General features: G+C 39.5%; 1 protein-coding gene across 1 annotated transcript in view; it reads left to right on the top strand.

The window, feature by feature from the left end:
* Positions 1–12,682, top strand: part of SPON1 (spondin 1) — a 169,863-nt gene that overhangs the window by 139,503 nt on the left and 17,678 nt on the right. Inside the window, exon 7 of the mRNA XM_085223839.1 lies at positions 2,218–2,282. Coding sequence (XP_085079965.1) covers positions 2,218–2,282 — 65 coding nt within the window. The remainder of the gene's footprint in view (positions 1–2,217; positions 2,283–12,682) is intronic.

Below are 12,682 nucleotides of genomic sequence, written 5' to 3'. Positions count from 1 at the left end.
ATTTAAGTCACAGCCTAATCTTGTGTAATGGCGAAGGAACACTTGGTAGTGAAAACATGGATTTGTTCCCAGACCCATCCAAACACTGGCTGCAGCATCCTTTGAGTTTTGTTACTGGTCAGAAAGTGGTCATTAATTCAGCCCCCTCAGAAATAGGGGAAATCTGAGCTTACATGCTCTGCTCCCTCTTTCCTTCCCTCTACACTTAGTACTGAACTATTAATCGTGGCCCATCCGCTCTTGATACTTAGTTTAGACTTGAATAGCAGATGCTCGAGTGTTTTCAGACATGAGTGATTTGGATGTTCCTGACATGATTATTGTCTTCTCTTAGATATGCAGCATATGATTTTAATAAGCATAACCATTTCTACTTGCATCAGAAACAGTGTTGCCAGCAGGAGCAGAGAGGTTTGTTCCCTTGTACTCAGCACTGGTGAGGCCGCACCTCGAGTACTGTGTCCAGTTTTGGGCCCCTCACTGCAAGAAAGACATTGAGGCGTCTTTCTGGAATGTGTTCAAAGGAGGGCAACAAAGCTGGTGAGGGGTCTGGAAAATAGGCCGTATGAGGAGAGGCTGAAGGAGCTGGGAATGTTCAGCCTGGAGAAGAGGAGGCTCAGGGGAGACCTCATTGCTCTCTGTAACTTGCTGAAGGGAGGTTGTAGTGAGCTGGGGGTCAGCCTCTTCTCTCGTGTCATTAGTGATAGGACCAGAGGGAATGGTTTCAAGCTACGGCAGGGGAGATTCAAGCTGGACATTAGGAAGTATTACTTTTCAGAAAGGGTGGTCAGGCGCTGGAATGGACTGCCCGGGGAGGTGGTGGAGTCGCCGACCCTGGGGGTGTTCAAGGAAAGACTGGATGTTCTGTTGAGGGACGTGGTTTAGTGGGAGCTATTGGTAATAGGTGAACGGTTGGACTGGAGGATCTTTTAGGTCTTTTCCAACCTTGGTGATTCTATGATTCTACTCGTAACAGACTTTCTTTGGAAAGTGTAATATACAGTATTTTCAATATAAATGGCTTCTCAAGAATAATAATTAAAGATATACCTGGCTGAAAAGTCTTAAGGTGTTGAAACAGGAAAAATGAGAAGTATTTATAAGAAAGATTTTCACAAGGTGGCTTACCTGCTCCCTGGGATGAGTAAGAGATCATGTGTAGTCTTGAGACTGGAAACCTTGTGTTACAGAGAGGGCCTGTCAGTGCTCCAATAACCTTGGCAGGTAGAAAGGGAAAGTCAAAAAATACAGAGCAAAGTAGAAACAACCAGTGGAAACTGTTCATTTTTCAACAGAAGAGTACATGGGTTAGAGCTTGCCTGGACTATCAGAACTATTGCTATCAAGCGGGAAATGGCACAATTACCACTAAACTGAAAGGCCAGCTCTGTTGGAAATGCCAATTACTTGTAATGCATGAGTTGGATTTCTTAATGTAATTGGGAAATGTTTTTAAAAGACAGTGAAAATCGTATGAGTGAGTTGTGAACTTTGTGTTCCTCTAGGCGAATTACAGGGATGAATTCCTAGGGGAGATGGGGAAAACGTTTCTAAAAAATGTGTGATAGATGTCTTCTGGGCATCAGAGCCTTGTTAATAGTTTCCTGACTTTGTCCTGTGTTTATTAAATCAATATAAAGTTTAAAACTGCTGATGCAGAAACTGTTACAGGCTTAAAGAAATGTTGTTTGTACAATGCTTTGCCACACTATTGCAAATTGGTGGGTGCTGTATTTCACCCTGTAATTTTACACGAGTAAATGGAGAGCAAAGGGAAAGTGCTATCCATGGTTTTACTTAGAGGAGATTGCAGTGCATCCACCACATCCTCTTACAGATAGGAGGATATTAAATAGCATATCATACATTGTCACAGGATGCATTAGATTGCCGAGGGCAGTAGCCTCTTACTGGGGAGATGTGCACAAATAGCATGTCTGTGAACTGCTGCTTTAGGCTGACTTCTGCTCCTGCAGAAGGGAGGAGGTTGTGCCCAAGGTTTGCTTGACTTTGCATGCCACATTCGTGACTTGTGTTCATAGGGTTCTCAATGAACCCGGGCAGCTGAGGGCACACTGTGCCAGATAACAAAATGGACAAAGCGTATTTCTCATAGTCAGAATTTGAAGGCACAGTGTGATTTAGCGTCTCTTACTTTTTGCTGTAAGTCACTGCAGAATTGTCCTAATCGCTTCATTCTTCTGTCTCTCTTCACAGAGTGACGAGGTTTTAACAGTCATCAAGGCAAAAGCACAGTGGCCTGCCTGGCAGCCTTTGAATGTGTAAGTAAGTGGGGAATGCTATGGCTGAATAGCCGTGTACTCAGTGTTGGCTAACAGAACGCTCTGACTGTCTCATCTAATAGTTCACTCCTCTAAAAAAAAGAAAAAAACTAAAAATATTTTGAAAGGTGAGTTTCTCATCTTTTTTTGGCTTTGCAAACTATGCTTTTCTGTCTTTCACATCTTCTCATGTCTTCTGTGCTTTGGTTCACGAACTGCTACAGCAGAAGGATCGTCCCATGGAATTCGTGCTTTCATTAAGCAAGCATGTTTGTCCAATGCTGGATCAAAGACATGTTTTAGTGTCCTGTTAATGCACTGTTTCAGTAAGAGCAAACACTTTAATATAAGGGGTGTTCTGTCTGAGGAATTTCCTAATCCATCAACAAAAGCTTCTTGCAGGAGTAATTATTTAAAATACTTATCCGAAACGCTCTGATTGTCTCTATTGTGATCCTGAGGGTAGTACAACCACTATTTATCAAGTGAAACAGCTAAGTAGCTTCCCAGGATCCTAACTTTGGGTTCTGTGGCACTCATCAGAAAAGGAGATAAAGCTTTTCTGGGGATAAAGCTCTCTGACACTCCTGAGTTTACTGGTGGTCTACGAGGGGAGCAGAGCTTGGGTTGGTTCCTGCATACTTCATCTACTTTAGCTATGCTTGGCCCAGTGCTTGTACTAATCATCCAGGCCCAAACGAGTGAGTTTTATCAGTGACTGAAGAGGAGAACCCAGTGTAACGGGTCCCCTCATTAGCTGAGTCAAATTGAGTCCATGGAGAAGCAGAGTAATTACTGCAAGACTGTAGGGGCCAAGTAGTCCTGTTGCCTCCACAAAATATGTGAGGGAAGCAGCTAGGGAAATACTGTGCCTGGTTTTGTTGTTTGTGCTTATGAGAGCATGTGAAAATGTGGAGGTTAGTTTAAAAAAAAAAAAAAAAAACTGCCAGAAGAGTTCAGTTTTTAGAAAACATTTCTTATCATAAGAGGCTTAGAAACTCTTAAGCAGCTTAAGATTTAAGCTACTCAGATTATTAAAAAATAAAAAATAAAAAAAATCAGGAGGTGATCACAGTGAAAAGGTTTCTGAAAGCTGATGGCTCTCTAATCTATCAAAACCTATGAAACCTCTCATGGCATAGAAGCAATGGAAGTAGTGAGATTTTCCTCGTCAAACATGTCTGGGAAAGACACTAACAGTGTGACAAACCTTCGGAGGAAATAAGCTGGGCATGAGCTGGATTTTCCATCGCTTGAATATATTTTAACTGTGAGACAGAGTCGTTGGCTGTGCACAGGAGTTGTGTGTGAGAATTTATTTGACTGGTGTTATGCAAGTGGTCGATCAAGATGACAGTAATGGCATTCTTTATGGTGTTATTCTCCTGAAATTTTGAAGTATTTTGTTTTTAAAGGATGTTCAAATAACAAACCTAAAGGAATGCAGTACTACTATTTGCCTTGTTTCTAGACATGCCCTTTCACAAACATGCACGCAAACACTTCTGCAACATCCTCCAGATGTTCTTTGAGTCCCTTCTTATCTTTTCTATTTACTAGTTCTCCATTTAGCAATGTCAAGACAAATAAATACTGTTATTTGTGCTTTCTAATGTTGCGCAGGTGTTCCCTTAAATAGCACTTCCTACACTTTATAGATACTGTTGGATTTTTGGCTTTTCAGATATTTTTTATCATATTTTGTCATTATGCCCTTTTTAATTCCATTTTTAAATATCAGTGAAGTTGAAAGAGACTTTTTTTTTTTTCAGTTACCATTAACTTCTGGTGTTAATTTCTGCATTATGAATTGCCATTCTTGGAATTTAGATCAGAGTTGTACACGTTTGGGATAATGACTGTTCAGGAGAAACATTTGGTCTATTATTATGCGTAACACAGCCACCTTACTAATCAGCAATTGTCTAAAAGTCATAAATAATCTTCTTTTGCATAATCGTGAGTTACATATTTGGTATATGAGATGGTGTGGTACTGATGTCAAAGAGGTGCTCCAATAGATAATAACAAGCAAAGCCTATAAAGCTTTCTGGATGCATTTTACAATAATAATAAAATGCATAATGCTATTATGCCAATTCCCAGGGGCCTGAAGTATCAAAAGTTGGCAAATTCTGCCTGTTCACCTGATCCTGTATTTGTAACCCTTTGTGATTCGTATTTGTAACCCTGCCCAAGTATCAATACAAAGTTAGTTTGTCAATTGCATTTCAAACTAGAGGGAGGAGAGGAACAATTCCTTCCAAACCTTGTGAGGGCTTTAAGAGTATTGAGGTAATTAGGTGCTGCTGTGGACAATCTGGAGAGCAGTTACATTTGCATGGGCGGTGGCAGGCCCCTTGTTGTGCGTCTGAAATTCTGATTTTAAAGTACTCGCAGGGAATGCATTCTTCCTCAGGTGTAATGGTATCAGTATACAACGTGCTGTCAAATGAAACTATTTTTCCTTATCTTACTTGTATAAACAAGAGCACCGCTGCGTTTCTCTCAGCTGTGTTTCAGGCAGAACCAAATTTTACTTTTCAGCTGCAAATTATTGGATTTTGGCAGTGTGAAAGATAAAATATAGCAAGTCCAGATGGTACAGATGATATCCAAATTGGCATATCTGGCAATTGCAAAATAGTCAAGCCATGACATCAGAATTTGAGGATACTGAGGGTAAGACTTGTAAAGAAGATGTCCGTGAACTTCCACAGGAGCTAATATCCTTAAAAATTTTGACTCAGTGAGCATTGTCATGTAAATAAGAGTTTGTCAGAATAGTCCACCAGAAGAAAATAAACACTAATCTTGATCAGCTTGTCCCACTCTAGATCATGAATTATGTAGCCAATTACAAGAATTAAAATGGGATTCTCTTGGGAGGTACGGGCAAGAGTAGGTTGGTGGGCATGGAAGCAGCTGTCAATTGTACGTTTTGGCCAGGACTGTGTTGTCTTCAGTATCGTGTGGTCCAAGCCATGTAGTGTTGTCAGTGCCCTTGCTGTTTTTACAGCTGCCTGTTTTTTCGTGGTTGTTCTGTCCTTCATGCTCTGCGATTCGTCACCATCGTTATCATCTATGTATCTTATCGTATGTCATGTTCTTTGATAGAGTCATTTGAGTTGGAAGGGACTCTTAATGGCCATCTGGACTAACCCTCCTGGAATAAACAGTGACAACACATCTACAGGTTGATCAGGTCCTCAGAGCCGTGTCCAGACTAACCTTGAATGTCTCCAAGGTTGGAGCATCCACCAGCTTTCTGGGCAACCTGTGACAGTCAGACACCATCTCCCCTCTGCTGCCATCTGTCACACGGTCACAAAACATATCGGGATGTTGGTGAGAATGTTCAAGTTCTATTGCCATTCCACCAACATCCACCTCTGATGTTGTGAGTCAACGTAATAAAATAGGAGTCATCCCTTTCAGAGCTTCTGTTTGTTTGGTAATTCTTGTGTCCAACTACTTTTTGTAGTTCTTCTAAACCAAGAAGTCATTCAGCACTATGGAAAATGACAAGCATTTTTCTTGATTGTAATTTGGAACTAAAGTCTAGAAAACCATTCTCTCCTATCTCACGTCTCTCCTGTTTCCTTTTCCTCTCTCTGTAGTGTTTGAGTGAGTAGTTATGGTCCTACGGTTTTCCTCTTCCTCTTGACTGTGTGCGGACCTTATTCTTTTTCTTTTCCATTTAAGCAGCTGTTCCCCATTTATTTGGAGATTACCTGAAAATGCTTCAGTAAGCACTTGAAAGTGAAGCTTAGCAGAAAAAGGGGCCTATTCCTTTATAATTCAGGTGGATAGAACTAGTTAGTCCTAACAATTTATAAGGTGGTATCCTTTTCATCCCCTACAAATTATCTCCTCAGTCCCCTTCCATTGCAGTCTTTAGAAATCCTTGGTATCTTTTCTCTGACTACAGATAAATTAGGGCTGTTCTTCTGTATCAGAAAATAACGCAGAATATTTCCAAATATGTTTTTCAGCATTGAAATAGCTAATACAGCTAAGCTGGGACCAGAGAAAACTGCTTCAGAAGTCAAGCAGCTGGTATCCTATAGAAAGGTGATGAAAAAGAGCTCTGATCTGAAATATGTTTGAACTGATGGGGTCACACTCTCACAGATTCTACGTTTACCTCCTGTCATTCTAGTCTTTCAGTCCTTATTTTCTTCCAGAATTTGAACAAAAATGTGTTTGTTCTATGTTCTGTTTCTGCAGTGAATTTGCTGTTCCAGGTGCATCCGCAGTACTTGGGTATTCAGTGCCAAGGCACAGATGAGTAGGGAATTTGTTTTGTTTGAGAATCTAGTTTGCTGCTTGTTTTACTGCTTTTCTACTCACTTTTTTTTTATTTTTTACTTTATTATAATTTACTATTCTTTTTGTGCTCACAAAACATCTGTTTGTACAGTAGCCTTGATATTTAGGTCATTGGATGATTACTTAGACGCTGTTAAATGGAGAACCACTTAAGTCAGAAATGGAGCTTTTCAGTATCTTCTGCAGTACAATGAAGTAACTCCCTCTTCCCATTGTACTTTTCATTGTTGAAGATCTCAATTTGTCTGATATCCTACCCTTCATGACTCATGCAGCCTTCATGCGGTGTTGTCTCACTGATAAACACCCTTGTGTAAAACTAAAGATAACAGCCCAAGGCTATGTAAACAGTTGTATGCTTAAAAGATGGCTTCAGCAGTGTAAGCAGCTTGAATAAATAACAATTTGTGACTACGTTTATGTTACTGATAATATTTAATCACTTCCATCAGATGGCAGACAGCTGAAAGTCTCCAGCTTTGTAAAGAGTATGTGTTGCTGAGCCTCTCTTTTGACTTCTCAAACGTTGCAAGTTTTGTGTGGTAGAGAGACAACTATTTGCTATGAACACCTCATTCCCTTAATTTCAGCCTGCATCTGTGACTAAAGGTTCCTGAAGTGCTTACATCCCTAAATAGGTAGGAGTAACATTATTAAGTGCATAAAATACAACTAACGTTCAACATCCCCGTAAGTGACTACATTTTCACAAGGGTGAGGAGACCTCTGATAGCCAACAGATGCAACTAAATCAATTTAACTTCCTGAATTCAGTCATTCCTCTGCCTTTTGCAGTAGCAAGCGTCTGATCTGACAGAAGTCTTCACGTACACCATTTAAGTTAGCCAGATATCCACATGGCCAGCAAAATACTTTCTCCTGATACAGTGAAGACTGTCCCGGTACTTGGAAAATCTTAATTCTTCTTTCTTCCTGATGAGATTTGAATGGCAATGCTTTTCTATGTCTGTAAAAGGCAAAGCAGCAACCTACACACTGAGCATCCTTGAGTATCACAAACCATGTTCTTTTTGTTCAAGCTTTGCCATTTTGCATGGAACGTGTAAGTATTAGCCAGAGAAAGAAAGCAATCACTGGAATCTGCTCCTCAAGAAAAGAGAGGGGAGCCAGAAGAGTCTCTGGAGGAGATTCACATTAAAAAATACACGGTGAAGTGTGAGTTAACCAGCTTCATAAGATGGGGAAGGGTATGTGTGAGATAAGCACAGCTCAGTGACATGTTCTCCTAGTTAGAAATCACTCTGTGTTTATTTTGTGGTACTTACACCAATGACGATAGCTTTTTTTAGTTCCTGGCTACCTTGGAAGAGGGGCTGTTTCTGGCCAAGAAAAATATGTTCCATTTCCTGGTTTTTAGGTTGTTTTTTTTTTTTTTTTTTCTGTTTTTTTTTTTTTTTTTTTTTTTTTTAAGAAAAACACCTGCAAAGTACTTAAAGTAGAATGCATGAATTAGGTGCATGAAAACACATACGTAGGTTTCCTTTTTTACTGAATTCAGTGTAGGAAAAAATAAACGTAAGTGCAGATAATTTGCTCAGATCTGAAATTGATTTTCCATTACTTAATATCTCTGTGCTGGAAATAGGAACAAATTAAATTTGCATTACCTTTATAATAGATGGGTGTGTATTTTTAGAATGAAGATTTCAAGTAGGCATGTTTGTGTTCTCCTATAAAATAAATACATCACTTGTGGAATCCTTTTAAGATTCTATAGAACTACTTCAAAAGTAATTTTTAAAAGTAATTTATGAAGTTGATGTTTATACCTATCCATTTGGAGAATAAGAGAAATTAATTTACCTATCCCTCTCTATGAATAACCTACTTCTCTCTAAGCTGCTGATGCGGGTAAAATCTAAGTGCACACGTTCCACCAATAAGCTGGCACTTTTCCTTTCATAAGATATACATTAAAAAATATTCGTAGGGTATATTCAAAATCAGTATGCTCTTGTGCTATCTACTCTCGGAGTACCTCCTGAGATTACTTCTTCCCATGCAGAATGCTGAAACCATTTTCTGTCCTGCCACCCCATGCTCTATCAGTAAATGCTGATACTGGTGTCTGTATGGGAACTGCTGAATCAGGGCCTGAACCTCTGATTGATCACCTGAGGCAAGCACTGGTCAGCCACAGGAGCACAGGTGAAGGCAATTCTCCTGTGCTGCTGGAAGGGGTGGAGCCTGGCTGCAGCTCTCCTACAGCCATTTAAGAGCTGGCTACAACTGGGGAAGGATCTCTTCTGGAGATCGTTCCTCTTGGAGTCTTCTCAGCAATCCCAGGACAAGGGTAAGCTTTCCGTCTGTTCTTCTTTAGCGTGGTAACCTTGTATGTTTCTTAATTGTAGCATCCGTATATTCACTGATTATACAGTGTCAGGATGCAATTTTTAAAATAAACAACAGAAATAAATTATTCACTTGCTTCATTAATGAAGTCCTTAGACTGCCCAGCGGAGAAACTGAGATGCTTAACACACAACTTGTATTTGGGTTTAACTGGCATGCTGAAAGGCCAAATACAGACTTATTCTGAACAGCATTTCACCTGCTGTAGTGGGCATAGTTTAAATTTTAATTTTTGTTTTCTCCAAAGTGATAAGAAAAGCTCATCTCATAGTCTTTTAATCATCTATTCACTGTATATCATTAACATTTGGTGCTACAAATTGCTTATAAACACCATCCAGATAATGATTTGCAACTCATACACGTGTAATTTCACTTACAGTGACTAAGAGTCAGCAGAGGGTTACAGAGCAACAAGGGAGCTTATTATTTATTGCTAATTCTTATATTCTGTATAATGCTCATTTTTGTTGCATGCTTGTTAGGTATTTTCTCCTAATTGGTTAATACTGCATTTATCTTCTCCTTCTATATACTTTTAGGAAAGGAAGGTTCAGGTATTTTTTTGCTTTACACATATATGTGTACGTCTGTAGCTTCATTTAACCCACTGAGCGTCTCAAGCTGTGCGTGTGGGGGTGCGCTACCTTTAAGCCTCTTCTAGTGGTGAAAATTTAAGCGTAGTTAATGCTTATTGTAAGAGAAAAGCAAAGTAGCTGTCATATCTTCTGGCGAGTAAAGGTTGAATATATGAAAGGTGGGATGTTATTTTAATTAAAGAGAAAGCGATGTTGGTCACCTGGGCAACTCCTTGTTATGCTGTGAGCACAACCTAGTGACCTCAGAGTGCTTGTGGGACTTTGATGGCTCTGTATGTAGAGAGCTGGTGTGTGATGGATAGATACAGGGGAGCTCCCAACCCTGTTCCAACACCCTGCTGCTTTGGACGCCAGAAAGATTTTGATAGTATAATAGACTTCTGCAAAAGATTTTCTGTCCTTTAACAGTTGTGAATAGTAGTGAATATTTAATACAGTTGTTAATAGTATAGCCCTTGCAGAATATCTGATATATTGAGCCATTATAGAGAATATAGAATACACTTGGTAGCAGTACTGCTACAGAAGCTGCCTAGTAATAGTGTAAGGCTCTACAAAGACGTGATTTTTTTTTTATTCACAAAGTTGATTATTCCTTCAATTTTAAATTATTTTCTTTTAAAAAAAAAAAACAAAACACTTCTGTATTACAGATAAATCCTTCTCTCGGTATGCATAGTATTAATGTCAGCTGATTTACTTCAAAGCAAAGATGCAGATAATTTCTTTTGTGGATAGCTGTTCAGTTAGCAGATGACACTTCTGACTTTCCTCATATAATTAGTGAGATCAGTAGTATTTGTGAGGGTACGGTCTCTCTCCATATAGTAAAGTGGATAGTATGAACAGTTCAAGTAGAGCAACCGATTAAAACAGAAACCTAAGTAATTGTCATTCTAAGACAATGTAAAATTGTGTTCTAAAGCCAACTTTAATGACCAATGTAAAGGTTTTTTGGGGGGTTGGGCATTGTTGGTAGAAATAGCTTAAGCTGTGACCGCTGCTAATAGCTCGTAGTATTGACAGATCTTTGACCGTAGTAGTGAGACCATTTCTTGGGCAGCACGTGGTTAAGCTGTCTGCCATAAAAGCCAACCCTGTTACTGCCATTGTAACAGGGATGGTACTGTACCTGAAGTGCACTGAAGTCACAATAACATGATTTTCAATGCAGTCACAGCTGCATCCAGGAAAATCAAACTTCCAGCCAAGAAGTAATTAAATTTGTACAAGCCGAACTGTCTCATTCATAACAAGTCATCATGAACAACTCAAAAAAATGAAAGGATATAAAATTGCTAGTAGCTAGAGCATGAAGAATTGGAACAAGGCATAGTCTGATAAACTGATTCAGTTACAGATTTATTCTTGGTGACTTGCCATTATAATGAAGTGAGATGAGTGAAATGTGGTTATATTTGACATATCACTGGATCTGTGTTATCCAGAAAGAGGTTTTTTTGCTGAAGAATTATGATGTGCTTCTCTCTTGACAGATGAGTTGATTTAAATTTTGAGATGCTTGGAAGTACTTCTTAAATCCCTAAGCATCTCTTTCCAAGTAGAGATACACTTCTATAAGAATAAAAGTTGTGATGTTGTGTAGTGTGGCTCGTATTTTGCCTTAAGTAGGCACTTTGGGAATATTTTCAAAAGAGTTTGTGCGAGGTATGTCTCATCTAAATTTAAAACTCTACCTTAATTCTATGGTGAAATCATCCCGATCTCTGTAGCCTATTCATTTATAGCTACGCACAGTTTTCATAATGAATAGCTGCCTAAGCTACCTACGTTCATAACAAGTATTCTGCAGCAGGAGCAGATCAGTGGAATGAGACTGCTGAGAGGCTGCTGTGTTCTGGGGACAGGAGGCTGCTTGGGGACCGTGGCTGCAGCACAGCGGGAGTGCAAGGGAAAGCTGTGGCCAGAAGGGAGGTCTGTCCTCTGAGGGTGCTCCTGGAGGTCAGCCAAAAGTAGGTGAGGCACTGGGAAATCCCGATCTCAAGAAAAATGCCCACAGGACGTGTCATCCCAGCTTCTACAGGGTGGTGTTGTACAGTGTATCGTTAACACATTACAGCTCAGTGCAGGCACAGAACAGTAGCCAGTTATTTCAGTGTTTGCCTGACCGGAGGAAAGTTGCACGTTCAGTCACTTGGTTGTCTGAGTGTTTTTGACCAATGGTTTTACGTTTGGCAAGCATAAAATATGCAAAATATTACATAACAATTATAGTTCTCCTTGTATGATACTTATTACTATGCCTTCTTTTCTGTTGGTTTAATTTCAGTGTATTTGAAACTTTCAGATTGACATTTCCAAGCCAAACTGGAGCAAAATACAGTGTTGTGCTTAGATTTAAAACGCTGTAATAGTTTGATACCTATGAAGGTCTTATATTGCCACGGTTTGGAAAAACAATAATCAGTGAGTTGAAAAACTCTTTCACATCTGACCGTGTTTAATGAAGGTATAAAGATCTCAGTATTGCCACAGTTGCTTGCTGATGTCTGGTAGCTTGTTATTTCTTCAGAAACTGACCTTATTTGAGAGGCCATAGAAAGCATAAGCGGATGAACAAAAGTTTTGAGAAAGACACAGCAAAGACAGAGGCAGTGGAAGCAAAACTGAGTGCAGAGCTCACTCAGACTGATGGGAGAAACATTTTTGGAGTGAGGTCTTTTGGAACACAGAAAATATACAGTAGTGAAATGTGAGATATACTGGTGAACAGCAGGAAGAGGTGGAAAAAAGTACCATGTATGAACCAACACTTGAGCGCTGTACCATGGCCAATATTATCATTGCAAAAAGTAATCAGGACCTGAGGTTTATATATTGCACGGACAGATGTAGATGATGAAACGCTCTCCTTAGTCATCCTACAGCGTGACATCTTTCTTCCGTTAATGACAAGTGAAAAAATTCTCTTCAAGTCCTAAAACTAAGGATCACAGAACTATTCTGAGTCCAACCTATTTTCTTAGAAACGGGCTTCTTAAAGTCAAAGTTTAGTAGGAAATACCATAAAGGCAGGAGTAAGTCATTTCTCAGAGGAATAATAGGTTATCTACAGAATAAATTCAGACGTGTCAA

The sequence above is a fragment of the Meleagris gallopavo genome, chromosome 5 (assembly GCF_905368555.1).
Source record: "Meleagris gallopavo chromosome 5, MGAL_WU_HG_1.1, whole genome shotgun sequence".
NCBI classification, from domain to species: domain Eukaryota; kingdom Metazoa; phylum Chordata; class Aves; order Galliformes; family Phasianidae; genus Meleagris; species Meleagris gallopavo.
Note: the sequence above shows the minus strand (reverse complement) of the source record. Positions and strands in the feature narration are given on the sequence as shown.